This window comes from Elgaria multicarinata, chromosome 17 (assembly GCF_023053635.1).
Source record: "Elgaria multicarinata webbii isolate HBS135686 ecotype San Diego chromosome 17, rElgMul1.1.pri, whole genome shotgun sequence".
Classification (NCBI taxonomy): domain Eukaryota; kingdom Metazoa; phylum Chordata; class Lepidosauria; order Squamata; family Anguidae; genus Elgaria; species Elgaria multicarinata.
This window is the reverse complement of record NC_086187.1, coordinates 15,595,565-15,608,593: the sequence shown is the minus strand read 5'-3', so window position 1 is coordinate 15,608,593 and position 13,029 is coordinate 15,595,565. Positions and strand designations below refer to the sequence as shown.

Sequence of the window (13,029 nt, the reverse complement as noted above, 5' to 3'; positions counted from 1 at the left end):
TTTAAAACCAAGAACATGCCAACAGCTTTGTTATATATTTGACACCATTTGGAATTAAAATATGGGCAAAACCAAAAGTAGAACTCTTTTAAAAAGGCAAATTAACCACTTGATAAGGTGCATTTTATAATTTCAAATTTCTTGTGATTGAAATGTCAAATTACATATTCATATATAAGATTTTATTTGCTTTTTCTATTATATTTGCTACTTAATACAAACAAAGGCTTACTTAAACCAGGGAATAGAGGCATGATACCTAGCAACAGTTGCTCTTAATTCTTATTACTATGGTTACGTGCAAGATAAAAAGAAATACTATTATTGAAGGAGAGCAAATTTTATGAACACAGGCAAAATTAGGCAAAGCAACTATTACTCTCTTTAGAAATTAGCATCCAATTAGCAGCATACAGAACATGAAAAGAGTTGTGTTCACAAAGGGGATGTGAAAAAAATGGGATGGCCAAGAAGGGAATCAATGAATATGCCATGAATTCCAAAACACTCCCTCCAACACAGAACTACCAGCTCTTACATATTCCAAAGAAACCAAGCATTCAGTAATTATATGCAGCACGTTTTTCATCCTCATGCATAGAGCTGGAAAAATATTACAAATTCTTAGGCCCCAGCTTCATTTTTTCTTAGACACTAGGTTGAAAGTTTTAAAGGTGTCACCCCTGCACAGAGCTGAATTAATATTTACAAATTCCTTGACACCAGAAACAGCCTTTTTGGCATGTAAGCATCAGATACCTGGGATTTTCCAGTCCAGCCCAAGTGTCAGAAGAAAAACCAGACAATGCATATGAAGAACATAGGGGTAAAGTGAAAAACCAAATAAAATTTGTGTAGGGCTTCCATTTTTAAAACTAGAACATGTTAATTCAGACATGACTTCAAGACCTTCCAAATCAATACATGAATGAGCACCAATATTCCATGAGGCCCCTTTAATTTCCCTTTGACAAATTCCAATTCTACAGCCTGAATGAAGTATGCTTGTTAAACAGATGCACTCAGAAATGCATGTGCACAATGTCCAATTAAATAGGCACTAGTTCATAAAATCTTATGCCACAATCAGTCAGTCTTTAAAGTGCCACAAATATATTTTGTGTGCATGTGTGTGCATGTGCACACAATAACCATTTGCATAGGAAAAGTGTCTTGAATATTTTGTCCCCTTTAGAGCAGGGATGGACAACTTGTGGTCCTCCATGTGTTTTGGCCTACAACTCCCATCATTCCCTCACTACTGGCTATGCTAGCTAGAGCTGATGGGAGTTGTAAGCCAAAACATCTGGAGGGTCACAAGTTACCACCCCTGCATTAGAGAAATTTTGCAGAATAGGCGTAGCACTCTAAATAACTAAAATCCTCTGTGCAACCTGGGGAAAGGATAGAGCAGCAGGCATTTCCTCTACAAGGTATATAGGAAGTAGACAACAATGGCCCAGTTCAGATGATAAACAATGGTTTGTTGTGCCATGTAAAGGCAGTTGCAAACTTTGGGCCTGAGGACTCCCTCACTTCTCCTGTGAGCACAGTTATAGCTTCTGCTTCTCTTTTGTAATAAGCCATATTTTCGAATTTCATCCTAATGTGAATCTAGTTTAAGAAACCAGGATATCATACCATGGACTGCCATTGCATATCAACATGGCCAATAGTGAGAAGTGTGAAAAAAGATGGAGCTGGTGCCTTACTTTGTTAACAAAGGAAGACTCACTAAGGATGCAATCCTATGCATGTTTAGACAAAAAAGAATCCCAGCATCCCTCCAGCCAGGGATGCTGGCTGGGGCATACAGAGAATTATAGAACTTTTTTTCTGTCTAAACATGCATAGAATTACACCCTCACTACTCAGAAGCTTCCAAACTCAGAAGCTTCCGAGACTGTTATGCCTTGCTGGGCTGAAGGCAGCAGGGCAGGAGGCGCAGGGCAGGCAATCGTCACCACTCCATCCTCCATCTTTTGTGATTTTCACTAGAGAGACTTTTCAGCCGATCTAGCAAGGATGCTTTCGATAGGGAGGGAACGAAATTGGAGGAGGCTCAGGATATCTTGTATCCTGGCCTCACTGGTCTCCTCCCCTCACCGTCCACCAGAATGCCCCCTTTCCTTCTCCTCTGAGGTTGCTTTTCCGATCTCAGAGAGCGGCCAGTGCAGTTCTTTGCATGGTGGCTGTGAGGGGACAGGGACAGATCTCTGACTCCTCCCTCCAAGGTCAGAGTGGTGTCCCCTACCTCAGAATTTCCCCAGCTGTTCTATGGTCCTTAGGATGCTTGGCCAGGGTCTACTGGTTTGCTCTCTTAGCGATTAATGTGCCTTTCCCAAAGTTATGCATGCTTAACAAGGTGGCAGAATCTCTAAATTGTCCTGAGATCAATTTTAAATGTCTGACATCAATATTCTCTTGCAATTATTTCTCCTCCCATGCCTCAGATCCTCTGTACTGTTAATGTTACTGTATTTTCTTAATGCTGGTAAACATTTATTGAAGCAGGTTACATTTATTAATGATTGCATTGTTACACTTAGCTATCAAGACACTTCCATTTATGACCAACTTGCAGGTGCTGTTCTGTTTATTCATGTTCAGCAAGCCCTTGGACTGAACAAAGCAAGGAAAAGGTTAGAATCAAACTGCAGAGGAAGGAAGTCCAGGTTTGTTTCCTATGTGTACAACAAACCACTTTTCCAGCTGCTTTTTGAAACTCTCTCCCCTGCACCGGAACTCGTATGAACAATAACATTTATTCTAAAAGAATGAACCTAACTTGTTTAAAGTTCTAGTACAGTGATACTTTTTGTGGCCAGAGATACTGGAAACCAAATATTTATCTAGAACAGAAATCATTTTTCAGCAGTGGCAACACAGCAAACTCTGCCTCAGACCATGAGGATGAGGAAAGTCCCCAGGTCAGGGTTCCACACAGCTGGCTCCAGAAAAGTTACAGCCCAAGCAGAGATGCTGCAGTGGTATGACTTCTCTTGGGAGTCAGCCTCATGGAATTCATCCTGGGAAGACGAGGAACGGGTTCTCTGCTTCTATATCAGGTGCTTCCTAGGTCAAACAGAGTTGCTGGAGCAGAAGCTTTCAATATACCTCAGTGTGTGTGTGTGTGTGTGTGTGTGTGTGTGTGTGTGTGAGAGAGAGAGAGAGAGAGAGAGAGAGAGAGAGAGAGAGAGAGATGGGGTTCACACAATAAGCTAACCCTGATGATTTTCCAGAACAACCCATAATGGGTTAGCGTGTTGTCTATGGGATGTTCCCCCCTTTAGGGGTTATTTCCCCCAAAGAAGCCACCCTGAGACCCCCCAATCTGCAGTAAGAATTGTTTTACCTATGCCGGGTTAGCATGTTGTCTGTCATGCAGCGTGGGTTATGGACTTCGCCTACAGAGCTGCTTGGCAAGAGCGACCACAAACCCTGCTGCCGCTCTGCTCCTCTCAACCATTCTCTATTCCTGCCGCAACGGAGGCTGGGATACCTGCCTGGCTAGGCAGGAGGACTACAAAAGGAGGAGGAGGAACCATGTGTGTGTGGGGGTTAATATTCACTCCTCTGTGTAGCTTGTTTGCTTGATCGTCTGACGGGATCACAGCAGATAGTTTGCATAACCATCTACCCAGAGTACCTTGCCACCCACCATAAGTTAGCGGGATCAGCGAACCCAGCCAGAAAGGGACAGAGAGCTTGCTCTCCTTTTCCCTTCCCAAGACTACAGAGCCCTGTCTTGGGCTCAGGGGATGAATGCAACAATCACAATGGCACCAAGGCCAAAGCAGGAGAGCAGCTCTTTTACAGCTTAAAAATATCCTTCGTTGCATCCACGCCAGCTTGCTGGAAGGAATGACCCTCAGGCTGTCATTCCTTGACAGCCTGAGGGTAGTACACATGAATAACCCTTAACATGCACACACACACATACATTGTGGGAAGGTGGGGAGGAAACAAGCGGCTGCTTTTTAAAACACACACCATGTTTTTGCTTTAAGGAAGTGCCTCCTCTATAAGGACATACTCCTGTCCAATGTCCAGTTTCGCCACCTAGCGTGTTGGCACAACAGCTATCCACTTTATTAATATAGGGAGTGATTAATACTTTAAACCAGCAGAACACACTTCCCACACATTTTTAGCATGGTAATTTATAACATTGTAATTACTTTCAGTTTGCAACAGATGCAAACCCTAAGAATGGGCTTCCTTAGAAACCAAAATAGCAATTGAGATTTTTCAGAGATTTTTCTTGGGTTTTTCTTCCTAACATTTACCACTACACAGTTGAGAAGACCTATATGTCTTTAACAGCATTGCCTTTTGTATGCTCTAATTGCTTCCACAAAAAGCCGTCTGACTTCACACTATCACACCACCAGCTCTGATACACTACTGGTACTTCTTTTCTGTTTTACTATGAATATTCTATCAAAAGCAAAATCCTGAATCCCTAACTGCCATATTTATATAAGTGCCATTGTCATATGGTTGAGTTTTACCTGATAAATTGCGTGCGTGAGTTCTGAGCTGCAAGAACTTTGCCACGTGAAACAGCTCTCTGAATCCTAAGAACCAAAACTGTCAATTGTAAAAAAAAAAAAATCTAGCTGATCAGAAGAGATGCAAACACTGCACAGTGTCAAATAAGTACACACTTAACTACATTTCCTTGTTCAGTTCAGAAATATATCTGCAGATAGGGGGAAATGAAAAGTTGCCCTTCTTTCAGTTAAAATCCCTAGCCTTAGTGTAACACTTACATGGTTCAACAAAAGGGTGTTTCACACCTATGGATTTTTTAAAAAAGCAAATGAAAGACTCCACCAGACAGATACACTGACATGCGTCATGGATGCCCAGATTTCATTGGTGGCCAGGAGTGTGTTTGCACAGTTGTGGCTAGTGCGGCAACTGCACCTGTTCCTAGAGATGTCTGATGTGGCCAGGGTCACGCATGCCTTAGCTTTGGACAACAGTAATATGCTCCACGTGGCAATGGCACTTGGAGCTCCATGTGAGAACAGGATATGTATATAATACATATTTTAAAATGCATGCGTTGGGTGGCGAGAGAAATAATGAGCAATACGAACCAACGTGATCGTATTGAAGACAGTGGTGTTGCTTCATGAATGCATCTCTTGACTTTTTTTTTTTTTTTGGAGTAATGGGCCACTCAGGGCAGAATTTGTGATTTTCATGCAGCACTAAGCAACACTATTTCTTTCAGAACTGCATCTATGGTAACAGAACAGCCTTGACAACAACTGAAAACATTATCTCTCACGTGCTTTAAAGGGTGGATGGCGCATTTCTATATTTTAACATTTCTTTTCAGTGTTTGCATTTCCCCCCCTTTTTTTTCTTTTTTTTTAAACACAATTTCAGAGGAAAAGGGACATTTTTTTAATACCAAGTGAGCAGTGTGTGGGTGGTTTGGATTGCCCCAAATTGCTACAATTGATCATTTTTATGTTTCTTTTCAGGACATAAAAACTCGGATTCACTAGGGAAGACCCCTGAGTGTCAAAGGCGGCTTCGATTCAACGATTCCCTTGTTCAGTTCAGAAATATATCTGCAGATAGGATGAGAAACTTCCAAAGAGATTCTCATGCACATTGTAGAGATGGGGATGCTAATTCAACATCAGTTTCACATGGTAGATACGAAACACTGTCCTCATGGGCAACTTGTTGTGATTAACTACCTTTAGATGGGAACCAAAGTGTTTGGGATTTTTAAAATCCATTAATGTAAATAACTTTTAATTTCAAAGTGTACAATCCCCCCAAATTCAGACTTTACATTTAAATTCCGATTAGAGCATCTTATTATAGAGAATAAAGGTTGGTTTATTTAAAAATTACTTAAAAATCATTCAAAAAGGAAAAAAAAGAGAATTTAAACATAACCCACACTATTATTTTGCAGCATATTTATAATATTAAACCATTACAGAAAATACAAAATAATTGGCCAACTTTTGCTATACTTATTAAAATGTAGTTTTTTATGAAATCACTGTTTGAATGATTTTTTTAAAAAAATGAAAAACACAGCCTTTGTTTTGCTTAAGGATTGTTTGGGTTTTACAATTTAGTCAAACCCTACGGGGTAGCATAACTAGAGGCCCCATTCTCATTGCTATTGGCATTAAGCCCAGAGTTAACCTGATTTTCAACACACTTTGATAAATGGTTTGTTAGATGTCCAAATATTAATCTCCTGAAACCAATTCCGCATTCGTTTTGGCAAATGAGGACATAAATGCAAACACTTTTAAAATCGACATTCATAGCATCTGAGTATTATTATTGATTTTGGTTGTGTTGCAATCTGCAATATTCAACAGCTTGAAAGCTTAAAGGCACCAGTGATTTAGCACTTTGTTGGTTTGCCTCTCTCTTACATAGAGGGAAAAGCCAAGCCAAGCCAGGGTTACAAAAGAGTGAGTCAGTGCTGGAGGCAGAAACAGCAGGAGAGGTTGTCTTGGGGAGGCGAGGAGCGTGACAAGACAATGGTCTGAAGTCACATGACACGGCTATCTTAATGAAGCTAAACAGATCTGGGCCTGATCAGTGCCTGGAAGGGAGACTATGGCCCTGTTCAGAAGACACCTTAATACACGGCTTTAAGCACAGTGAATAAGGCAAAAGGCCTTATTCATCGTGGTTAAAACCATGGTTTAAGGTGTCTTCTGAACAGGGCCTATGTATACCACCTTGACTCCAATCATGAGGAAAGTGGGATACAAAAGTTAAGGAAGACTCATACCTTGGAGAGGGTCACTTGGTGCTGGGATCAGGACAGGGTACTTTGTTAGTGGAGATAAACAGGAGACTCAAGGTATTTTTTCTCTCTAGGAGCTAGCAAGAGGAGTTTTCTAGGGTACCTGTGTACGAGGTTGGTGAGTTATAGTGGTGGAGGGGATTTTTCTTTCTTTGCCCCCCTACCAATATAGACCAAGTACTTTTAACTGACACACTACTTAAGTCCTGGTTTTAACAAGTGCAAGTGTGTGTGTGTGTGTGTGTGTGTGTGTGTGCGCGCGCGCGCGCGCGCGCGTGCACACAGGGTGGGTGGGGTACCTGCTGATATGTGTTTGGCAGGTTGGTAGAGAAGAGTATAATTATCTGGTGTTTTATTCTCAGCAGGCTGATGGTTATCTGTGGGTGGGGTTATCTGTGGGTAGGGGACAGCACTATTACTTCCATCATGGATAGATTTTTACCTTGTGAGAGTGGAGGTCATGACTATAGGCCCAGGAAAGGATGGTTAGCTGACTAAAATGTCCCGTTCTTAAAAGTTAATGGATTCCAAGATGTTGCCAGCCAAACTCAACCTGTCAAAAGCCTGAGCTAGCCTCTGAAATAGGGAGTTGACTCAGGTAGTGGACATAACTTTGAGATGCCTTCTCCCACGGGGCTTGAGTCCATGTACCTCATTGCTATCCCAGAACACTGAATCAGCAGAAACAATGACTTGAGTGATGGTGGAATGAATTGAACTGTCCATCTGAAGTCCTATGGTGATGGATACAGCGAGATCTTATTTCTTCGCAACCATCACTGTGTCCATGCAATGGTGTCCAGTGGAACTTAGTAGTAAGAAGCAATTGTATATTGGTTCACAGTCTGATCAAACCTAACCCAGTGACCCGCAGTGACATGTTTGTGAGGCATTGTGTGAAGTCAGGAGAAATGCTCACAACTGTTCTGACTTCGGTTAGGTCGTCTGGGTTTCAATTGTTAATGTGTGAGGATTTCTGCTGATTTTTTTTTTTAAAAAAAGGATTAGGATGACAAGCTGATTTTGCTATTCAGGATAGGTTGGCTAGGTTGGTCTACTGGGGATCCTTTTCTGGCCAAAGAGCCAGATTGTCACCCAGGACAGTTCCAAGGGGCCTCAAGCCAGTGGTGAGTATGGCCAGATGCAAAAAAAGATACAAAAATGCCCTGGTTCATTGCCCATATTGATGACAGTGAACAAAGTTTAAAGGAAGCTCAATCCTGTCAAGATGGAAATAGGTATTACTGAACTGATTTGGGAGTTGGGGTCTCCTATTTTGGATGGGACTGCACTTCCACTGAAGAAACAGGTATGCAATTTGGGGGTGCTTTCTGGATTCTGAAATGTTCTTGGGCTCACTTGGCTGCTGTCAAGGAAGCACTTCACCGACTGAAACTGGTTTGCCAGTAACAAACACCTGGTTGTTATTATTATTATTATTATTATTTATTTATATAGCACCATCAATGTACATGGTGCTGTACAGAGTAAAACAGTAAATAGCAAGGCCCTGCCGCATAGGCTTACAATCTAATAAAATCATAGTAAAACAATAAGGAGGGGAAGAGAATGCCAACAGGCACAGGGTAGGGTAAGCAGGCACAGGGTAGGGTAAAACTAACAGTATAAAGTCCGCACATAAAGTCCGTACTGCTCCTGACTGTTAGAGCAGTACGACAATGGAACCAGTGACCTAGGGAGGTTGTGGGCTCTCCCACGCTAGAGGCCCCCAAGAGGCAGCTGGACAAGCACCTGCCCTGGATGCCCAGGGTGGACTCCTGCATTGAGCAGGGGGTTGGACTGGATGGCCCCGCAGGCCCCTCCAGTTTACTGGTTTACTGGTTACCAGTTTACTGGTTACTGGTTACTGTGATAAGCGCTTGGTAATGCTCATACCTTGGTAAAGCTTAAGGCTAGACTACTGTAACATGGTCTATGTGGACTGGATTTAAAGAATGTTCAAAAACTTCAATTAAGTCAAAATGCAACAGCTTGTAGGAGTGAGGTTTACTGAGAGGCTATAAACAACGTACTAAGAGATCTGCACTGGCTCCCAATTAGTTTTCCAGCATAAATCAAAGTTCTTCTTACTTTGTAAAATTCTATATGGCCATGGTTCTTTTATATTAAGAGAACACCTTCACCAGTATGAGCCACCCAAGTACATCAAGGTCTCCTGAGAGGGCTTCAAGTATCACCTTTGTCAGAAGCTAGATTGAGGATGACAAGGAGCAGGGCTTTGTCTGCAACAGTACTCTCCAAAAACAGTTGTTTGGGAATAACTACCCCAAAGGAATAGAAAATCACACTACAGTTAGAGTAATATCTCCTGAATGTACTACTCTCTCTTATACATATTACATGAATGGCATGAAATAAAACACAGTCTTTTTTTGTATATCCATTTATTACATTAGCACCTTGATCTTAAAAATATTTATTCTGAAGCAGGTGATTTTAGTAGAATTTACTACTGGGACTGTGTTAATGTATTACATCATAACGTTAAGCTCATTATTTTTAGAAATAGATTTTCTTTGTTTACAGGAAATAATTCAAAAGTCTCATATTCAGTGCAATGGCCACTGAAAGAGTGATTGTAAGCCTATGCGGCAGGGCCTTGCTATTTACTGTTTTACTCTGTACAGCACCATGTACATTGATGGTGCTATATAAATAAATAATAATAATAATATTTGTGTCAAGTGGCTTACTGCATGGTGGTAGCAATTTTAAATATGCCTGCACAGCCTCACAAAGAAGAAGAACCATAACACAATCAACTTCCCATATGGAACACTGTCCAAATTACTCCATTTTTGCAGCTACTATTCTACAAATGTATCATATGAATCGGGTGCAGGCCTAAATTCAACAATATGATATTATTCAATCTGGCCCTGCATTGCATTTATTTTCATTCATGACCTGCACCATCCTATTGAATGCATGAATTGGTGCTTCTTCTAATTTTTGAATCACAGCCAAATAAAAATGTGCTTATAGCTGATGAGACAAATATGGTGTTTTAACTGTAGTGATAGTATTGCTGTAAGCTATTAGATTTTAGAAATATAGAGCAAAATGCATTAATATTATTATTCTTAAGATTAATACTGAGAATAAAGCCTATACCACGTTTTAAATCCATTTCCCTAGATCCAAAGAGCTGGTTAGGCATGCAAGGAACATCCTCCTGCCCAGCTGAATTAGTTTCCCCCCCCTTTGAAATGACTTCTATGCCATATCAGAAGCTACAGCACAATCAGATATATATCTCCTTAGAAATATGTTCCACTGAGTTCAATGGGGACTTACTCCCAGGTAAGTGGGTTTAGGACTGCAGCTTTAGTTTCAAAACCAATTTGCCATGTGGCTGGAGGAGGGTAGACTGCCCAGAGAGCCCTGGCTATGGGGGCGGTATATAAGTGTAATAAATAAATAAATAAAATAAATAGAAGAGCTGCTGTTTAATGAAAACAATTCCAAAGCCCTCTTGCATTTATGGAACCAGTTTTACAGTTCTCAATCTTGACTACTGCCAAGGGTTAAAAAACTCATACTTCAGTTATATTATGCATCTGATTAGAAATAAGGCTGGAGACCTCATATAAATAATAATAATAATAATAATAATAATAATAATAATAATAATAATAATAATAATTTGTATCCCGCCTTTTGCCCAATGCTGGGCCTCAAGGCGGCCTTATATATAAAGTCTTACTCCAACAGTAGCAAATGGGGGGGAGACTCAATTAAAATGAATGTATATTTTTATATAGTAAAAAATGCACTTTAACAGGCTACATACAGTCTTCCAGTTCTATGGGGCACAAGAGTGACAGAAATGTAGTAAAGCAGTATGAAAGAACATAATTAAAAATATTCAGTGATAAATATTTTTCTGAATGCTATTTTAAACCATACTCTTTATTCAATAACTACTATGTTGTACAATAGGCTGGTATTACCAAGACTCAGGCTGTAATCCTATATCCAGTTACCTGTGAGTAAGCCCCATTAAGCTCAGCAAGACTTTCTTCTGAGTCATGTATAGAATGGCATTATAAATCTAAGCAGAAGAACCAGAAGACATTTGAAACACTGTGAATATAAGTATGTCTTAATTCCAAAGGAGTAAAACAATTTCCTAATTGTTCAGTTACTTTCAAAAGACATACCCAATTTCCAAACTTTGACTGCAATAAGGGCAAACCCTTTTACATGGATATTTTAAAATGCTCATAATTATACATTTGGCTAAGAATCCTCGAATGAGAAATTCATTAAAATCACATTCCATAAATAAATAAAATATTTACCCAGGAAAAATCACAACAGAAGTGTAAAACTACTTTTATAGTTGAAAATATAATTATAAAACACGGTAAAATAAATATATTGAAATGAGGTGTGTGTGTGTGTGTGTGTGTTAATCTCTCCTATCTTTGAAAAAGCTGAGCACAGAGGCCGAACATGGGTGGAATGGATGTTTGTGGCTGTCCTGTGTGTGAGCATAAGTGTTGTTCCGTTACACAGGTGAATCTATGGATCCAAGCTATTCAATTAAGTGAGTCAGCTATAATTATTTCTGTCATATGAAAACATAGGAGAATATAGGGGGGGACTATGAATTCTAACCCATTTAATTATTTTTATATTCTACCTAAGAATACATATGCAGTGGAAATTGCATTGCTATCAAAAGATGATCACAAGATAAACTGATGAAGGGAAGTTATGAGTGTCCTGTTGAAAGTTGGTAAATTTGCCAGTTCCCACAAATTCCACCATCTAACTCTACGATATGATTTGAAAAATTGATATAGAAAGTACTATTGCATGCCAATATGTAAAGTTACTTACCTCAATACTAACCACCTAGTTTGTCCTCTACAGTCTGTTTCAATACATTCACTGTAAATCTGAAAAACGAAAGATCACAAAAAAACAAAATCTAAACTCATATTTTAACATGTCTTTAAATATATAAATAATCTTATTTTTCTGATCCAGGAAGCTGCTTTGTGTAGCTGGAGGAGATCCAGCTTTCCTGTTTCAACTGAATACATGGAGAAGATTTTTACCCTACCCAGTGCCTGTTTACCCTACCCTGTGCCTGTTTGCATTCTCTTCCCCTCCTTATTGTTTTATTATGATTTTATTAGAATGTAAGCCTATGAGGCAGGGTCTTGCTATTTACTGTTTTACTCTGTACAGCACCATGTACATTGATGGTGCTATATAAATAAATAAATAATAATAATAATAATAATAATAATAATAATAAGGAACCCTGATTAGTCAGAACATAACATGCAACTGCAGCGTTAACACAACATAACATTTATCCTGCTAGATCACAAGAAATGAATATTCTATTAACTGTACAGGACTATGTTATTAATATTTAAAGTTTGATTATGCCATTTCTGTTTGGAATTGAATCTAGGGCAGAGAGTGGTCATGGCCTACTTAATAACATTTTAAAAACTAAGTATTGCTGCAATTTTGATTTTACAAGTAAATACCTGGGGCAAGATAGGAATATTCAAAGCTTTCCATTGTTAAGAGGGGTTAAAATCAATACTCTTATGCAACAAGCTTTTCCCATCAGAATCACTGTAGTTGCGAGAATTCATAATTTAAACACACTTCAACTGTAGCTAAATTAGAAGTAATGAAAACACTAGCACATCAATATTTTTTCACATCCTGTTTACATTCCCAATGGAGAATGCCACTGGGAGGAATAGTCCTAGAGGACTCTACATAATGATACTTGCTTTGGCATAGGGATATATCAATGCAGAAAAGGGAAAGAACACGTACCATTTGTGCATTAAACACCCTGAGAAAGTATCTCTGTGCATCAAAGGACTGTGTTATGTCAAACAGCTCCTTTAATATACAACATGTGTACTAGTTGTAAACCTAAGCCTCAAAGCATTTCAATATATGGGATGAATTCATTTGAAAACGGATATAGGGTCATCTGAGGATAGTTGTTGGTTAACTTCTAGTGACTGTTGTACTTCAACTATTTAGCTTTTCTTTATCTTCGTCCAAATATAAAGAGTACCAAGCACTGTGTATAAAGCATTGGGCATCTTAACTTTTTGTGTACTTTTCAAGTCACATACACAAATGAATGTTTTAAGACCAGAAGAATACCACTTGTTCGCAGTGCATGCATAAATTTCTCAGCTATTCAATGGCTA

The 13,029-nt window shown here is 39.5% G+C and overlaps 2 protein-coding genes across 4 annotated transcripts in view; one reads left to right on the top strand and one right to left on the bottom strand.

Moving 5' to 3' along the window:
• LOC134409982 (major facilitator superfamily domain-containing protein 1-like) overlaps window positions 1-13,029 on the top strand; it is a 319,448-nt gene that overhangs the window by 141,829 nt on the left and 164,590 nt on the right. The gene's annotated exons all lie outside the window — the stretch shown is intronic.
• MRTFB (myocardin related transcription factor B) overlaps window positions 1-13,029 on the bottom strand; it is a 115,529-nt gene that overhangs the window by 95,389 nt on the left and 7,111 nt on the right. For all 3 annotated transcript variants that reach the window (XM_063143004.1, XM_063143003.1, XM_063143006.1), the window contains exon 2: window positions 11,675-11,733. Coding sequence is in view for 2 of the 3 variants with exons in the window: in XM_063143003.1 (XP_062999073.1) it covers window positions 11,675-11,733 (59 nt within the window). In the remaining variant the exon portion in view is untranslated. The remainder of the gene's footprint in view (window positions 1-11,674; window positions 11,734-13,029) is intronic.